The sequence below is a fragment of the Argentina silus genome (genome assembly GCF_951799395.1).
Source record: "Argentina silus genome assembly, chromosome: 5".
Lineage (NCBI taxonomy): Eukaryota > Metazoa > Chordata > Actinopteri > Argentiniformes > Argentinidae > Argentina > Argentina silus.
In genome coordinates, this window is record NC_139659.1 from 6,474,482 (window position 1) to 6,493,170 (window position 18,689).

The 18,689-nt window shown below is 43.1% G+C and overlaps 2 protein-coding genes across 2 annotated transcripts; one reads left to right on the forward strand and one right to left on the reverse strand.

Annotated features, from left to right (window-relative positions):
* Positions 1-629: 629 nt before the first annotated feature.
* ckmt2a (creatine kinase, mitochondrial 2a (sarcomeric)) lies at positions 630-4,971 on the forward strand (the record flags this gene model as incomplete). Its single annotated transcript, XM_083669775.1, has 9 exons — positions 630-775; positions 1,645-1,843; positions 2,060-2,155; positions 2,331-2,552; positions 3,181-3,266; positions 3,906-4,029; positions 4,232-4,366; positions 4,506-4,631; positions 4,855-4,971. 9 exons carry the CDS (start codon positions 630-632, stop codon positions 4,969-4,971), a joined length of 1,251 nt encoding a protein of 416 aa, XP_083525901.1.
* Positions 4,972-12,253: 7,282 nt separating this feature from the next.
* On the reverse strand, positions 12,254-15,466 carry ube2l3a (ubiquitin-conjugating enzyme E2L 3a). Its single transcript, XM_083669754.1, has 4 exons — positions 15,406-15,466; positions 13,965-14,060; positions 13,503-13,689; positions 12,254-12,794 (listed from the first exon to the last, which is right to left on the reverse strand). The coding sequence occupies exons 1-4, from the start codon at positions 15,430-15,432 to the stop codon at positions 12,640-12,642; spliced, it is 465 nt and encodes a 154-aa protein (XP_083525880.1). The 5' UTR covers positions 15,433-15,466; the 3' UTR covers positions 12,254-12,639.
* Positions 15,467-18,689: the final 3,223 nt, after the last annotated feature.

The window sequence follows — 18,689 nt, forward strand, 5'->3', positions numbered from 1 at the left end:
GTAGGAACAACTTCTCACCTTTCGATATGCAGTGGTAAAGGCCTCACTGAGGCAGGGAATAAAGTTAGTTACTGTAGGTGTTGATATGTTCTGGCCAGTATGATAATGGTACCTTTTTGATGAAAGTGACAGTCCATCCATGGCTCTGAGTAGAAGTTTCCTGTGGGCACAGATCTAGGATCAGCTTAACCTCCCCCAATCCAAATGTTACAACTGATTTAAGATCAGTGTCTAGGGGCAACGCCATCCTTCTTGATGGAGACAGCCATTTTGTGTCAACCATTTTGGGATTCCTAAGAGGCCATTCTGTGAGTCCAGATCAGGACACTTCCCTCAGCTCATGCTGCCATCTGCCACTCCCGCTCCCTACTATAAGCTTGTTACTGTACTGAACTATACTGTGTGTGTGAGAGCCTACATGGCCTACATCAACTGTGTCAGATGTTGGAAATCAAATACACAAATCCCTTTTAGGATAGTCAGTGGTCAGGGGTGAAAGTTGTCAGTGGTCAAAGATGATTTACTGGGTTCCTGCCTTTCTGCACTGGGAACTTGACTAATACTCACTTTCTCTCTGTCTTCCCCTCCAGTTGATCCGACTCTGAAACGGAACCACTGACCTTGCAAAGATGGCAACCTCATTCACTCGAATGATATCTGGCCATAATAGAGCCGTGCTATTGGCAAGCCTGGGTGCAGGTACCATGGCAACTGGCTACCTGATGAGCGAGAGCTCCTTGTCTGCTGAAGAGAAGAAGAAGCTCTACCCCCCCAGGTGAGTGTGCAAATACCATAACCACAGCAGAATATGGACTACAAATATAACTGATTTCATTTGAGACAAATTTTTTATATGACGTTGACAGTCTGATGGCACCTGGTGAATAGTACAAATGTGAATCGGATACTGTACAGACTTATGGCCATGTGCGCATGTGCGCACCTGCGTGTGTGTGTGTGTGTGTGTGTGTGTGTGTGTGTGTGTGTGTCAAACATAGAAAGGTTGAAACCAAATAGGCTTAGAGATGGCCGAGTCCTTCCAGTGACCTCGTCTGCCCTTTCCAGCACATACTTAACACACAGACATACATTCTCTCTTTATCTCTCTGTCTCTGTCTCTCTCGGTCTCCGTCTCTCTCTCTCTCTCACACACACACACACACACACACACACACATACATACACAGATACACACACACACACACACACACACACACACACACACACACACACACACACACACACACAGGCAGAAGCCAAATTAGAAACCACAATAAGCCACAGACTGAGCCTCTGACCCACAGATTACACATGTTCAGACACTCTGAAATATGTTACTTTCCATATCGGTGTCACCCTGGACACTGTGGAGGACAATCCCTCCCATCCCCTACATGACACTGTGGCAGAGCAGAGAAGCTCCTTTAGCAACAGATTACTACAACCACGTTGCACTAAGGAGCGCTATAGGAGATCTTTTCTGCCTGCCGCAATAAGACTGTACAACTCCTACTTCGGCTGGATCGATTGATCAGAGTCAGGCTGGGGGATGTTAAATCATACTGGACTGTTCTTACTGATGTGTTTTCAAATGTATTTGACGTCTACCAGTATAACTATAGAAGTTGCATTTGCCGTCCCCAGCGCTGATTTCCCTGACCTGAGGAAGCACAACAACTGCATGGCGCAGGCCCTGACCCCGGCCATCTATGCCAAGCTACGGGACAAGCTGACCCCTAACAACTGGACCCTGGACCAGTGCATCCAGACTGGGGTGGACAACCCTGGACATCCCTTCATCAAGACTGTGGGCATGGTAGCCGGGGACGAGGAGAGCTACGAGGTCAGTCCGTTGATCGGTCTGTTTAGCTATGAGATCCATTGACCTCTGTCAATCAATCTACAGTATGTAGATGTGTGCTCTGGTGTGTGGTGAGATGCCACTGTGCACAGTGGTACTCTCACATTCTTATCTTGTGTACGTCCTGAATACCAAAGAAAAGACACACCAACAACTTCTCATATTGGTTTAACCCTTTCTCCATCCTTTGGCCCTCAGGTGTATGCTGACCTCTTTGACCCAGTCATCAAAGACAGACACAACGGCTATGACCCCAAAAGCATGAAGCACCCCACAGACCTGGATGCTTCCAAGGTGACTGTGTCTATACTGTACTATACTGTATCTTGTCACTATCCATCCATATGTTATAGATTCTCTCATTCTATCATCCATCTACCAATCATATTTAATAACCTTGATACATCATGTATTGTATTGTACACTATAAATTATCATTCTTCATGTTGTCTCCTCACTCTCTCTTCAGATCACATCTGGAACGTTTGACGAGCACTATGTGTTGTCCTCTCGCGTTCGTACTGGCCGCAGCATCCGCGGGCTGAGCCTGCCCCCTGCCTGCTCTCGCTCTGAGCGCCGTGAGGTGGAGCGCGTGGCGGTGCAGGCCCTGGCTGGGCTGACAGGAGACCTGGCTGGCCGTTACTACAGCCTGGGAGACATGACTGAGAAGGAGCAGCAGCAGCTTATTGACGTGGGTCACTATTGAGGGGCCTGTCCCTTTCACAGCCTCTGTTTCTCTCATTCTAGTTCTGTCTCTGTCTCTGTCTGTCTGTTTGTCTGTGCTGTATGTTTACATGTCCTCTCCCTCCCACCCACCCTCTCTCTCTCTCTCTCTCTCTCTCTCTCTCTCTCTCTCTCTCTCTCTCTCTCTCTCTCTCTGCTGATCTGATCTGTGGTGACAGCCATGTCTTTTCTGTTTTGCTTCAGCCATATCATCTGAGGACATTTGTCTTGATTGCTCTAATTTCCCTTCTTTTCACAGTATATAAAAAAGTAGTTTCAGCTTATCCTGCTACATGCAATGGCTTCAAACTGTAGTGGATGTGTGCACTAAATAGAAGTATGCAGATATTCAGAGCAATTCTAAAGAGTATATTTGAATGGCGACTGTGGTGAACTGTAATGCACTTAAACAGAATGTACACTTATCCTATGTTCACATACAAGGAGTAGACTGTAGACCTTCAAAGTAATCCACACAGTTTAATTAGTGATCAATGGGACAATGTCGTATTGCATTGGTCACTGTCACTCCTGACCTCCAACCTTCAATCTCATTGACCTTTGCCCTATGACCCTGTCACGCTGCCCTGCCTCAGGAACACTTCCTGTTCGACAAGCCTGTTTCTCCTCTGCTCACCGCTGCCTTCATGGCCCGTGACTGGCCTGATGCCAGGGGGATCTGGTAAGACCAAAGCAGTAGAGACACCATCCCTATTCTCATAGCTTTAGACACATTTAGGATTATCTGTGAGTAGTGTGATAGTATTAAGCTTGAGTAAAGGGATCTGGCAAGGCCAAAGCAGTAGAGAGCCAAACCACATCGCCATAGCTTTAGAGACCTTTAGTATGACATGTGAGTACAGTAATTGAATACTACAGTAAGCTTGAGTAAAGGGATCTGATATGACCAAAGCAATAGAGAACCATACCCTATCACCAAACATACTGGAACATATTTGATCTCACCCTCACCATAGCACCGGTTTCTTTTCCATATCCTCTTCCACTTAGCTACCTATTCCTTTAGCTGACTCTTACCCCCATCTCCTCCTCTTATTGGGCCGTGATTGGTAGGGTCTACTGTACACGTTTTTCCTCCTCAGCAGTGATCATCCGACACTACATTTGTCAATAGTTTTTATATATGTGGCTGTGATGGAATTTATATGTTTGAGAGTTGATAGAGTCTACAAGGTTCTCAACAGCAGCATGTGTGTGCTGTGTGCACCCTGTTGACAGCCTTTAATGCAGACACACTATCAGTATACCAACCTACAAAATTATTCTCCCACTCCATAGTAAATGTGCTCCTTCTCCTCAGGCATAACAATGAGAAGACCTTCCTGATCTGGATTAATGAGGAGGATCACACCAGGGTCATCTCAATGGAGAAGGGAGGCAACATGAAAAGGGTGTTTGAGAGATTCTGCAGAGGACTCATACAGGTACATGCAGACTGAGCCAATCTCCAACAAGCAGTGAGGACAGAAGCTCATGGAAGCTGTGGACACTGTACCACAGTTGTCTTTGTATGTAATCTAGTTGAATTAGGTCTACAAAAGTGGTATGTCTGGGTGTGTGTGCAACATATGCAATGTTGTATGTTGTACACTGTATGTAACAGTAGTGAACCCTCCCGTCCTCTAGGTGGAGAAACTGATCCAGGAAAGAGGCTGGGAATTCATGTGGAACGAGCGTCTCGGCTACATTCTCACCTGCCCCTCCAATCTGGGCACTGGACTCAGGGCTGGCGTGCATGTCAAACTGCCCAAGCTCATGAAGGTAACACACACACACACACACACACACACACACACACACACACACAACATTGCTCATACTCATAACACAACATTGCTCATACTTCCCTAACATCCAACAGAGAAAAGTAACTTCATTGATTCATGATACTCTCCTGTAGGACCCCCGCTTCTCTAAGATCTTGGAGAACCTACGACTGCAGAAGAGAGGTACAGGAGGAGTGGACACAGCTGCCACTGGAGATACTGTTGACATCTCTAACAACGACCGTCTGGGCAAATCAGAGGTACAGTATCCAAACCTCAGACTGCACAGAGATCAACAAGACTCATTCAGTGGTGGTTTTACAAATTATAAAACGTATAAGTGTGTGAATAACTGTGTGTGTGTGTGTGTGTGTGTGTGTGTGTGTGGTGTGTGTGTGTGTGTGTGTGTGTGTGTGTGTGTGTGTGTGTGTGTGTGTGTGTGTGTGTGTGTGTGTGTGTGCGCGCGCGTGTGTGTGTGTGTAGGTGGAGCTGGTTCAGATGGTCATTGATGGGGTCAACTACCTGATTGACTGTGAAAAGAAGCTGGAGAAAGGCCAGGACATCAAGATCCCCACCCCTGTTGCCCAGTTCAGGAAGTAATACCCCTAAACCCCAACCTCTGACAGGAAGTGACGCTCCATTGGGGGATGAGCTAGTCCTTATCCCTCCACTCATCCCAGAACTGATTACCTTTTGGTGTAAAGTAGAAGTAGTGTCTGTATCAACTGGTCCATGGTCAGATGTTTCTAAACCCCTTATGGTTATTGTGAGGATTAGGGGTGGAGTAATCAGATCCTAGATCTGTGGTAAGGGGCAACTTCTACCTCGAGTGAAGGTCTTACCTGTAACACTAACCTCAATAAAATCAACACTATTCTACATACTGATTTTGACTCCTGCTGATTTATTATTACCACTCACATTTACTTTGAATGTATTTTATATAGAATAGACAATACATTTTCTCTCTCCCTCTGACTAATGTTACTACCTTACTAAGAACTGTCATACCTATACAGTAGGTTCTCATGAACAAACATTCCATTACCGTGTCATAGAAGTGTCATGTGTATATCTCCTAGATTGTGTAAGATTAGATTAGATTAGATTAGATTAGATTAGATTCAACTTTATTGTCATTGTGCAGAGTACAAGTACAGAGACAACGAAATGCAGTTAGCGTCTAACCAGAAGTGCAAAATAGCAGAAAGTGCAATGAACAGTATTTACAGGTAGTGCAATATATGAGCAGTAAGTAGTGCAGTATAATATAATATAAGTAGTAAGGCTGTCACAGCTGTTATAGACTATCATAGCTGTATCATAGGCTCTCATAATCTCATAATTCTGTGGTGACCGACGCTGAAAGTGCTAGCTATACCAGTTTAGTTCTTCTCCCAATAGGCATTCCGCCCAGTTGGCCAACTGCTGATCTGACATAATGGTTTTAATGCAGTAACAGTGAGCTTAGTTGTGACCGAATTCAACTACCACTAGGAAAATCACACAGATCTTAGTGATCCAGGTTAGTCTCTCTGAGATAAAACATTTATTTAGAGACGCTGGGTCGACATACTCGACTGATGCGTAGTGTCTCATATTCATTCTATTTTCCTGGGTTCTGAGTGTCTGAAACTCTCAGAGAGAGAGAGTTGCACTAGGAAGCTCGGTTGGTTAGACACCAAAATGGTTAACTCATCATATCCCTTCGACATAACATGACTGCACCACTGACAATATACAGTTTAATTCAAAATAGGAATGCCTACTACACAAATAGATTTGGTGAAGGAGTTGGCTAAAAGAGTAACTGACTGCCATGTGAGCTAGAATTAATGAGAGCATGGCTCTTAGCATCAATGTCAAATGTCCATGTGTCTTTTGCCTCTCACTGTTAGACAGCTTAGTCACTCAGAGGATGATTTCCCTACTGGGAGCTGCTTAGTGACCTGTAGCTAAGAAAGCTAATCTCTGTGCTATACTTAAGACCTTAGTCCGTGAGTGGGGGTGGGAGCCATTGATATACAATGCATAGAATGTATGTCCTCTTATCAAAACATTTACCATCGCCTTTTGGATTATGAGTGTAACAATGAATCAATCTGATCAGCAAATCTTGTCACTTGCTATAAGCGGATCCATGGAATGCCATGTGACTGTTTGTTCTAGAGATTCTGTGTTTATATCTTGGACGTAAGGCATGGAAGACCAGTAGGGGGTGGGTCAGTGACTATTAAGAGGGCTAGAGATTAAACCAAATCCAGGCAGGTATATATTTTTAACACAGGTCTACGAGCTCACCAGTCTTCTGTTTGATGCCAAGAAAATGTTATAAATGTATGTGAAAATTAAGGGTCATAGGTCAATTAATACATAAAATCTGTTATCTAATAACCTCTAGCCCTTGCCATAACCCAGACTATGATTATCATATTCTGAGAAGAATCAGCCTGAACATTCTAGACCCTCTGCATCCCAGCCTGTCCATGCTACACATCATACATCTCTCTTTGATTATGAAATATAGGACTCAAACACAGACACACACACAGACGCGCGCGCACGCACATGCACGCACACACACACACACACACACACACACACACACACACACACACACACACACACACACACACACCTCTACATCTTAGTTAGTTGGTATCTTAGTTTAGGCAACATTTCAGTCCAGTCAAAAATATTATTTATTTTTCAGTATAAATATAATTTATTGATATTCATACACTCACTTTATCATCAACCCAAATACAAGACAGTATAGTAGAATCCAAATACTTAACAGTACACAGGCAACCTCACACTCTACTTACAGTAACAAACAGACACAGTATCATTGAGTTTTTAACCCTCTGTGACAGTACTGCTTTCTCTCCTCTCACTCCTGGTCTCTTCTGATTGGTTACCATGGGACAACATCCTCCAGCCAATGGGACTGAATTGAACTCTGATCATGTCACATGTAAATAGTGGTAGCATAAATGCATTGCAGTTCTCTAGTCCCAAATCATATATATTCTCTTGAATCTCTCTGGACACCTGCATGCTCCTGATGGTGCACAGATTTAAGACAATCTGCTCACATGCAGTATCCCTAGTCAAAAAATCCTATTGGAATCCTAGTGTGTGTCTGACATGATATTGTAGTTAATTATACAATACAAGTGAAGCAAAGGCAACAGTCCCTCACGGCTCTCCTCAATATAGGACAGTGGACACCATATAAGGAATATACAAGTATAATACACTTCGGTTACAGTTCTGTCATTGTGCCTCATAAATACAATCTTGTAACCATATTTCTGTAATAACATGTTTCATACCAGTCAACATATCGCAGTAAATTGAGTTCATACTCACTGCAAGGCCAAACCCCAAAATAATGCATAAACTTGACATGTGTGTTGCAGTTCAAGATTATGCCTTGTTATGTGGGGGCCTATTCCTTTCAACAGTGAAATGTCGCCCTCCAATGGTGAGATGTTGACTTCTCTCATTATATTAGAGATTTAGGATGTTAAAAAAAGGTTAAAACTGTACCAAAATGTTAATAATTTGTATTATTATTATTATTATTATTATTATTATTGCTTCATGTCTCTCCACTTTCTTGCCTTCACAAAGACATGGATTACACCGGAAAACACAGCTACTCCGGCAGCCCTCTCTGATGCCTACTCCTTTTCTCATTCCCCTAGACCATAGGTGTCAAACTCATTCCATGGAGGGCCGAGTGTCTACAGGTTTTTGGTTTTTCCTTTCAATTTAGACCTCGTCAACCAGGTGAGGGGAGTTCCATACTAATTAGTGACCTTAATTCATCAATCAAGTAGATGGGAAGAGCAAAAACCTGTAGACACTCGGCCCTCCATGGAATGAGTTTGACACCTATGCCCTAGACTCTCTGGTCGAGGGGGAGGCACAGGACTCCTCATTTCACCTATGTGGTAACATAATGTCCTTCCCCTGTCACACCTGTCCATATCCACCTTTGAATTCCATGCTGTTTCTGTCAAACGTCACATTGTCGTTATCTATCGTCCATCAGGTCAGCTTGGCCACTTCTTAGATGAGATGGATGTCCTTCTCAGCTTCTTCTTTGAGGATGGTACACCGCTCCCACTACTGGGTGACTTCATCATCCAGTCAGAGAAGCTTCACTCGTCTGGAGTACTTGACCTTCTCTCCTCCTTTGGCCTTACCCTGTCCCACTCTCCTCTGACTCATAAGGCGGGCAATCAGTTCGACCTTGTCTTCACCAGATCCTCCCACACCTCCAATGTTACTGTTACCCCTCTTCCAGTTTCTGATCATCATTTTGTATTCTTCCCTTGCCCTCAAATCCACCCCCTCCCAGTCAGTCTCTACCCACACTGTATCCTCTCATCACAACCTGCGTACCCTCTCCCTCACCGCTCTCTCTTCCTCTGTCTTATCCTCCCTACCCTCTGTTGAATCCTTCTCCCTTCTATCCACTTATGCAGCCTCATCCACCCTCCTGTCCACTCTTTCCTTATCCCTCAACTGTCTCTGTCCACAGACCTCAAGGCCAGCACGATCCTCTCCACGTGCTACATGGCTGTCTGAAACCCTGCAAGCTTGTAGAATAGGGCTCCGGGCAGCTGAGAGGAAATGGAGAAAAGCGGGCCTCCCTAAACCTTATCTCTCTCCTCCTCAACTATACCTCATCTGCATCAGCTGCTAAAGCTTCTTACTACCATTCTAAAATTCAACCCTCTACCTCTGACCCAAGGAAACTGTTCTCCACATTTTCCACTCCTCAACCCTTCTCCTCCCCCTCCTCCCTGTCTGCGGATAACTTTGTCACCTACTTTGAAAAGAAGATTGATGACATTAGGAGCTCTTTCTCTCTACCTCTCGCCAACACTGCTACCTCTCCTCCCAAACCCACTGCGCTACATTCGGTCTCTGGTTTATCAGGTTTTTCCCCCCTGTCCCCTCCCCTTTCTTCAATCCATTTCCAAATACCTCCTTCCGTTCCTTACCACCATAATAAATTCCTCTCTATCCACAGGATCTGTCCCAGCTGCCTTGAAGACAGTCAGAGTCAAGCCTCTTCTCAAGAAACCAACTCTTGACCCGTCTGCTGTCATAACTACAGACCGGTATCTTCTCGCCTTCTTATCTAAAACCCTTGAACATGCTGTCTCTAACCAACTGTCTCACTACCTCCTTCAGAACAACCTCCTTGAGCCTCACCAATCCAGCTTTAAGGCTGGGCACTCTACTGAGACTGCTCTCCTTGCGATCACGGAGGCCCTCCACTCTGCTCAAGCTTCCTCCCTCTCCTCTGTTCTCATTCTTCTGGACCTGTCTGCTGCATTCAACACAGTAAACCACCACTGGGTATCTCTGGCTCTGCACTCCCCTGGTTTGTATCCTACCTGGCCGATCGCTCTTACCAGGTGATGTGGAGAGGATCGCTGTCCTCTCCACGAGCCCTCACCAGTGGAGTCCCCCAGGGCTCTGTCCTAGGGCCCTTACTGTTCTCCCTCTATACCAAATCTCTTGGCTAGGTAATTTCCTCACATGGTTTCTCCTACCACCGACACTCAACTCTCTTTCCCCCCTTCTGACTCACAGGTGGCAATATGTGTCTCTGCGTGTCTTGCAGACATTTCTGCTTGGATGTCAGCCCACCACCTCAAGCTCAACCTGAACAAGACTGAGCTGCACTTCCTCCCGTGGGAAAGCCTGCCCTCTCTAAGACTTCTCCATCACAGTAGAGAACTCTACTGTGACCTCCTCCCAGACAGCCAAGAACCTTGGGGTGATCCTTGACAACCACTTATCCTGTGTGGCGAACATCACAGCGACAGCATGCTCCTGTAGATTCTTCCTCTACAACATCAGAAGGATACGTCCATTCCTCACCAGAGAAGCAGCACAACTTTTGGTCCAAACACTTGTGATCTCTCGTCTTGACTACTGCACCGCACTCTTGGCCGGGCTCCCTGCCTCTGCCATCTGCCAGCTCATCCAGAATGCTGCCGCCCGTCTGGTGTTCAATCTCCCCAAATTCTCCCATGTCACCCCCCTACTTCGCACCATTCACTGGCTCCCAGTAGCAGCTCGCATCAGATTCATGACCCTGGTGCTTGCCTACCGGGCGGCAAATTAAACAGCCTCTCAGCACTTGCAAGCAATAGTCAGCCCCCAAACCCCTGCCCGATCACTTCGCTCTTCCACCTCGGCTGGCCACCTGGCATCGCAGCCTCTACGTGGATGCAGCAGCCGCGCTACTCGGTCACGGCTTTTCACTGTCCTTTTCACTGTCCTGGCACCATACCTATCTTCCGCGTAGATTGAAGAATCTCTTCAGGCTACATCTTAACTGTCCCTCCCAAAGACCTCTTCATCCCCACTACCCCCCTGTGCAAGTTTCTCTCCTGTAAATATATATTTTTTTATTTTTTATTTTTTAAATTAAAAAAAATCTTCCTTTCTTCTAGCATTGACTGCCAATAGCCCCTGGTCCGAGCATAGATTAGTTTTTCTTATGATGACTGATGGATAGATGATTCACTTACTTAGACAAATGTATTTGTTGTAAGTTGCTTTGGATAAAGGTGTCTGCTAAATGCGATGGGTAACAATAAAAGCAGACAATGAAATGTAATAATGTCAATAAGCCATTCAGCAACTTTCTCAGAAGACAGGGTTGTGAAGGGGCTTTGATGCGATCAATCGAAAAACATTATAATTTCTGTGATCTTCAATGATACACAGCCTAATTTAGATATCAATATGCACTTCTTTAATACTGAATCACCTTACACCTAGACCAGTCTGATAAAATGATGCAATATTTCAAAATATACTTCACACAAACTCCAGAGACCCTCAGCACCCCAGAAGCCAACTATGCACCGGTCAATTTGGTCGCTATATATCTCTCAAAAACCTTCTAGAGTGTGTGCATCTATGTTCACTATATGCTGCGACCAAACACCTTTTCTTAAGGAGAAGTGTGATGTCATCATGAGATGCTTTTATTCTTTCAGTCTGTTATTTTAGCACATCCCTTCATTTCTTCTGTGAAGTGCGTTGTATTGCATCAGTGTACAAAATGTGACGCAGTTTGTTCATCATGCTGGTTTGAAAATATTTCCTATTCAATAAATATGTTATGGTGATGTCACTGCACAGGGTCACAGACAAACTGTGAACCTCATTTTTAATACCCAACCATCATCTCTTCAAATTTAAATAGTAACTGACAATGAGTCCAGATAGCTCTACTAAAAATGCAGAGACAAAAAAAGGAAAGACTGAGTCACTCGGTGAGTCATTCACTCAGTATGTATGTTGTATGCCAACATAATCACAATCAGTGCTATTCAAATAGGCTTGGCAATAATTAATATGTGCAATGGCCACCAGATGTTTTGCATGTGGAAAATTACTTTCCTAAAAGAGACCAAAGGGTACAATCAAAGAACCTTATCATACCTTTTCAAGTACCAGACACACTAAAACACTTCTCTGTTAATCACTCAAGTCATACACCATCTTTTTTTTTCTCTTCATTTTATAACATCTGAAACATTGTACTGGTGACAAACTGAAGTTTTATGGTGAACTTAAAAGCTAGTTCCACAGAGTAAAGTGCAACTTAAGCAAAAAAAGAAAAAAAAGAAAAAAAAAAGAAAAAAAATTATAGAAATATAAAAGACATTTTTCCACGCAACTCTAGAACCTTGATGCTTTACGTGTTATCTATCATTTCCTTGCTTTGGGGGTCGTATTTTTTTGTTACATATTTATATGAGGAGAGAGTGAAAGGAAATAAGGATTAACTATCATACCACGAGTTGAGCATTGCATTTAGCTTTCAAAACAGTCCGAAATTTCTATACAGAGATCTGCATAAGCGACCCAAACATCTGTGAACAAATCTAGCGAAACATCAATTTTTCTCATCTTTCTTTAACAAGTTGCCCTCTCAGACCAATTTCAACATGTTTATAATTTAAGAAATCAGTAGAAAGTTAGTAACAGCCACAAGCCAACACCCAAAAGTGACAGACTTGTCTGATTCACAAAAAAGTCCTGCTTCCAGGGCAAAGTGAAACTGAGATACACCACTCCAGGAGGGGCGTGGTGGGGGGCGGGGGGGGGGCTGCTAGAAGAATGTGTGTGTGTGTTGGGTGCATTTTTGGGAGCAAAGGTAAGAGCAGAGAGGGTCACGGGGTTCTTGAAGAGGGAGGAGGGAGTCACGCCGTTGCTCTCTCAGTCCACAGGTCGCTTTTCCCCATGTTTCTTTGTAAACTCTTCTGCGTTCTTAAAGAATTTTTTACGGTCCTTAGAGTATTCCTCTGCTAGGTCTGCCCTCAGTGGATGCTCGGGCTGGGGGTCGTTCACCAGAGCAATCAGGGACTGGATCACTGCAGGACAGAAACAGGAGGGGATGTGATCAGCACAACAATGACCGTGACAAGAAGGTGATGGTTTTGGGGAAAGTCAATCTCAGAAAAAGATCTGTATTAAGGCAAAGGCAATATAGTGGAAAACCTATCCAGTCCTAATGTAACAGAGTTGAAAAGGTGATAAACTCACTCCCCCGGCCACGCCATCAAATTGCTAGGTTTTCAGTGGCGTAGCTGGTTAACAGCAGGTATTTTGGGGACGGTCACATGTGTTGGCAATAAAGAGGATGCCGGTTGGAGACTCGTGAGCTCGGAAGTAACACTGTCTGCAGCCGCATGAGGCCTGTTACATAAACTCAAGATGTGTGTGTAACCATCACTGGGATGGAAGAGACTAAAAAGAAGAGATGAACTTCATGAACGTTTTTAAACATATTCTAATTTAGGGGCATGGATCACTGCAGAGGAAAGACCGAACAGAGAAACACTTGAGACAACACTTTACACTTTAGTTGCCCTTGTCATAAGTCGCTCTGGATAAGATAATCTGTTAAATCAAATGTATATATTATTGCATCAGGGAAAAGAAGATATTGGCTTTTGGCTAGGTCAGTTTAAATTATACGAATATAGTCAGAAAATCTGGAATGCCATAAAGGCAAAATGGTGGATAACATTAGCCCCTATGAGCTTTGTCTCATGTGTGTGTGTGTGTCCACACAGTACCTTGGTCAGTTTTAGTGGCTGGCTTCCAGTTCTCTGCACTGATCACAGGCAGGCACACCTGTCCCTTCTCGTCGATGTTGGGGTGGTAGATCTTTGTCTTGAACTGGATCTTGGGGGGCTTGAAGGGGTACTCTGCCGGGAAAACGAGCTCAATTCGAAACGCACCTTTGTCGTATGGGGGGTTGTCCTGTTAAAAGGAAGGGGGGGGGGGGGGGGATTAGATTAATATGGAGAAAGAGAAGGACATTTTGTTAGGACAACCGAGTGCTTGACAGCAGATACAGTTTAAATACCTGCAGACAATCATACATTTAACTTTTATACCACTGAGAGGTTTCCACAAAGTTTAATTAAAAGGAAATGGCATCTTCTATTGACATTCACAGAAACAATTTTGATAATATGGGTACATTCCGCAAAATAATGGTCGATGTTGTCTTGGAGAGTAGCATCACTACTTACAGGAACGATGAGCCCTTGCCAAGTCAAAATATTTGTTTCATCCACTTGAATGTTACGGAAATTTTTCATTCCAGACTTGCGGATTTCATCAAGTTCCTGTAAAACAGAGAGGAGAAAACATAAGTGAGTTCTCCTGTAAACTTTGATCGTGCATCATAAAATGTCCACTTTCAGGAAGTATAGCAGGCTTTATGAAGATAAAGGAGTGATTTAACACTATTTTACTGTGTTGCCTGTGTCATAAAAACTTTGATTACAAAGACACTTCTGCAGTGTAACATACATAAAACACTGCAATTTCAAGTGGCTCATCTCGTAAAAACAGCCACACCGCTTCGTTAGTGCTCCAGAGCATATTCACACACTGGGTCACTGGACTACACACTCTCTGGCAAATTGTAAGACAGGAAAAACAGGTCATCTGTTTGTTGGTAATCTTTTACAGAGAATTGTGTGACAGCAGTGACTTGGGCATGTTATATTTGGAGACCATACGGCCATTGCGGTAAACGACCCCGTATTATTATTATTATTATTATTATAAGAGAAAGCTGCTTCCAAATTGAATTCCTACCTCGAAATTGACACCGTTGGTCGATCATTTACATAGCTACAGGATTGACGCAACTACAGGTATAATCACTGATGTAACCCTGAATCAAATCCACCTAACCACTTTGATAAAGAACTTGTTTACAACCAGTTTTGCTCAGCTAATTTTGGCCTCATAGCAGGCCTCGGTCTGAGGTCGAATGAATGAAATTCACTTGGCAATCACTCAACTTCTACATTTTCGCTTTCGATTCATTCGATGACTATTCAAAATCACGCAAAGCGAGAGAGCCCAAATCTCCGGAACTCTATATCATGAGCTACCTGGCTAATGCCGTGTGTTTTATATGACAATAGCAAATTAGCCAAACTAGAGTTAAGTCTAGGTGAGTGGCTAACGATGTCTACCTCAGCACAGACACTGGTAGTAGATAGCTACTGCTAACAGCTGTGCGTGTAGCACAAACAACTCGTTTCGCTAGTACAAATTTGGAGACAGTATGACAGAAACATCATCCAAGATTTGAGATTATAATGAATGAAAGCTACATTTCAACAACTTAGCATTTTAATCAGCATCGTAATGGAAATGACTCAAGTTATCTGACAAATACCTGTTAATTCTGTTCTGGCCTAGCTCGCTAGCTAATAATAATAATAATGCCGGTGCTTAGCTAGCTGACATGACTAGAACGGTTAACGCTTAGCATAGCTCGCTAGCCTCTTCTAATCTCCGTCTGACGAATTGTACCTGATTTTTGATAGTAAAGGGCTGAACGATACAGATTAAAGGACATTTGCGGTTTGGTGTAAAATTTAAGCGCTCACACGCAACACTTCTATTGTTTCCCTTAGTGAAAATTGTAATTTGATTGATCAGGAAATGTACCTTGTGCAGCCTCCTGCTCGCCGCCATCGTGGAATTCTGTATGTACCCAGAATACACAGCGAATGCGATGTCGAAGTGGTGGTTTTCGTCTCTGCTACCAGTGTATTATGTACCGTGTACGCGCCCTTCCCCTGTCTGAAATTACCAGACTGCACTTTCATTATCATTTTTTTCCTTTAGCATATGTACTTGGATATGTATTGATTCAACGGTGTCTAAAATTGGAGTTGTGTCGAATTCGTTTTATTTTATTTTCAATACAAACAAATATATACTCATTAATTATGATTATAATATGACTCTTGCCTTTTCAGTGATGAGAGTAGAAGTCATAACCAAAGCAATAAGGACTTATATGTATTGTTTGTTTTTTCTTGACAGGAGATTTTGTAAATAAATGATGGTTAAAGTAATCTTTTGAAAAAGTGTCCTTGAGCACAACATAGAAATCTATTCTATTTGCATGCTAAAATTGTTCCACATTGTTTGTTGGTGTCCCTGCAGGCAGAAATCACTGATTACTGCTTTAACACAAGCTAGAGCAAGAGCAGAATTATTTCACTGTACTTTAGTTTACCATTGGAGTTGGGGTATTGGCTATAACTATTACTTATAGTATTCCTAAACAAACGCTTTTAGTTTTTGCCACAAGCATTTTTAATGCTGATGTAATTCTGTCAAAGGTTTATTTATTGAAAGTACATTGTTGCTTGTGCCATAGGCCAAGTAGCTTTATGATCCCACGTTTTCATGATTTGGATTTGTAAAAGTAAAACTTTTCATCAAAGGGTTAATATTGGGGGGGGGGGGGATCTCAATGGTACAACATGTACAGTATTGTTTGCAGTGCCAGTTAAACTTCAATTTGATAATGTAAGCTTGTCAAAAGGGTGGGCAAGTCCCTCACTGAATCATATCTATGAGCTATTGTACCTATTCTGCTGCTTTGAATGAACTGAAGTGGGTGTTATGAAATAATGTTTTTGTCATGGGGCATACCAATAAATTCAGCATAAGACCATGGCTGCATCTCAAAAGTGTTGATTGACCTCATCTCCTACTCTTCCACTTCATCTGCAGCACTACTCTGATGAGTGTATGGGAGGAAGCATGAGGTATATGACTAAGTACAGATGAAGAAAGGAACACAAGGAGAGGGAGCTACTTTAGACTATTGAAACCACTCCCAGTCTAGTTCACCAGTCAGACTGGTATGCCTCAATGTACAGTAAGGTTGCAGTGGATGAGGAATAGGAGAGTAGGTGAGTCTGAAAACAAAAACTACTTGTCATTTGTGAAAGGAAGTATTTCAAATATGCCCTCATGGAATGTAATTTCCTGAGCACAGATGTATGACAGAAATCAAGTGCTATTTTCTTGGGAAAATGTCATGAGAGATCTATCTATTCCATTGGCATTGCTTTGTTTGTGGTACATTCTTTGATTGTATGTACATCTTGCAGAGTGTGGCTTAGTGCGGTCTTAGTGCGGCCTATGGCAACAACTTGTAGAGTGTATAAACATGTGTTTTATTTATAATACTGGGATACTTTAGGTTACAGTGAGCTTACAGCGGCAGTCATACCATTAAAATTAGTAATTTGGTTAAAACCATTGTTGTAACTCCTTATGATTTGTGTGCCTTACCTGTCAGATTGATTGACTCAATGATTACTTTATTTTTTTGTTACTTCTTAAAGATGTTATCTGAAGAGCCGTTGACCCTTGGGACTGTTCATTTGTGTCTTCCACCAAGCATATTGATGTGACACATGTAGGACTGTTCTTTAGGTAGGCTACTCTTACAGCCTTTAATGATCAGATACCAAATCACTTGGTGGCCTATGGTAGGCCTGTCTAGGGTATTCTACCCTAGGTCCAATAATATTCCTGGGTCCTCATCTGAACGTTCGTTGTGCCCTACTGAACGCAGCTCTCGTGCTAGAAAATCTCTTGATCTTTTTTGTTTTAGCCTAGCCCTCCTCGGCGGATGTGTTGAGGAGCATTCGCTTTTTCCTCCCCTCTCCCCAATTCAGTTGGCTTTTATTTAAATTTGGGTCAGGGGTTAGGGCTCCCTGCGTCACACAAACCTGCAGTAGCAAGATGGCGATCGGAGGACTATGAGGTGTGAGATCAGGATGTGATATTGAAACCGCTTTCATCGATGATTTGAGGTATTGTCGATCTCCGCTTATCTTATCGGCATATGTTATGTCAGTGTGTGGTTGTGTCGAAGAGTTCGCTCTGTGCAGCTTTAAAAAAATGCATTAAAAACAAGCGTTAAACACTCAATATTTGGCTCGCATGCCCAGAGGGTCTCTCCTCTTGTTCTATGCCCACGGACTCGGAGCCCTAATATACCAGCTTGTCAACCACCTGCGCTTTGCCCCATTAATCCGTGCATTGCGGGCTTCGGTGAGTGATTCCTCCTGGGAAGAAATTTGGTAAATTTTCGCAATGTGTTTCCAACAGTGTAATTGAATTTACCTGGTTACACACGGGTATGTGTTTTCGGCTTTAGCCAGCTCCCGTGCAATCGTTGTCTCACCCAATGGTTGTCTGTAGTAGGACTCATCATAGACTAGAGCTAGCGTTGGCTAGAGCACAGCAGGCTACGTATGGCAAGAGGTAGATCACTGCTAAAACAGAGAGTACTATCACTAGATAATAATGATATGACCAGGATCACAGCGTCGCTACAATGTTACTCTTTAGTCTCGAAAGCGATGGCTTTCAAATCGGTGTGATTGGCTTCATGAACGACCATAAATAATCAAAAGTTATTCATTTCAGAATTCAGATGCATATCCATAGAGCTTTGATTTGATACCATTTACATGAAAATTGTTCTTCACCTTTGATGTTAAACAAATGTTTTATAAGCCAACACATCATTAAACCGTAACTAATATTGACGCCTCTCAAAATGTGTAGCATGTAATACTTGGTCCAGGAGGGGAAACATAAGGGGAACACCAGAATCCAGCAGGATATCCACAATACTTTCGCCAAACAGCTAGATGAACAGTTGTTGTAGTTATTCGTGATAGGTATATTTATTTGGTCCCTTTCTTTAATTTGGTAATATGTTTTCTAGTGACGCCTTTCTTGTGACATGACGTTGCCTTTTTTTATGTCTTGGGTCATCTCTGCTGACAAAAGGTATTTTCAGTCACTTGCTGCTTCTATCTTCAAAGATATCAGTCGTTTGTCACTTGGATGGACACCAAGTGTAGCAGCTTTGTTAGTAGATAAATCCCTGGCAAAGATACAGAGGGAGCAGA

Excerpts from the sequence above, each read along its gene's own strand:
- ube2l3a (XM_083669754.1), bottom strand. The coding sequence starts at position 15,432 with ATGGCGGCGAGCAGGAGGCTGCACAAG. Across the intron at positions 14,061-15,405 it reads CGAGCAGGAGGCTGCACAAG|GAACTTGATGAAATCCGCAA; the intron begins GTACATTTCCTG and ends TCTGTTTTACAG. Across the intron at positions 12,795-13,502 it reads AGCCACTAAAACTGACCAAG|TGATCCAGTCCCTGATTGCT; the intron begins GTACTGTGTGGA and ends TCTGTCCTGCAG.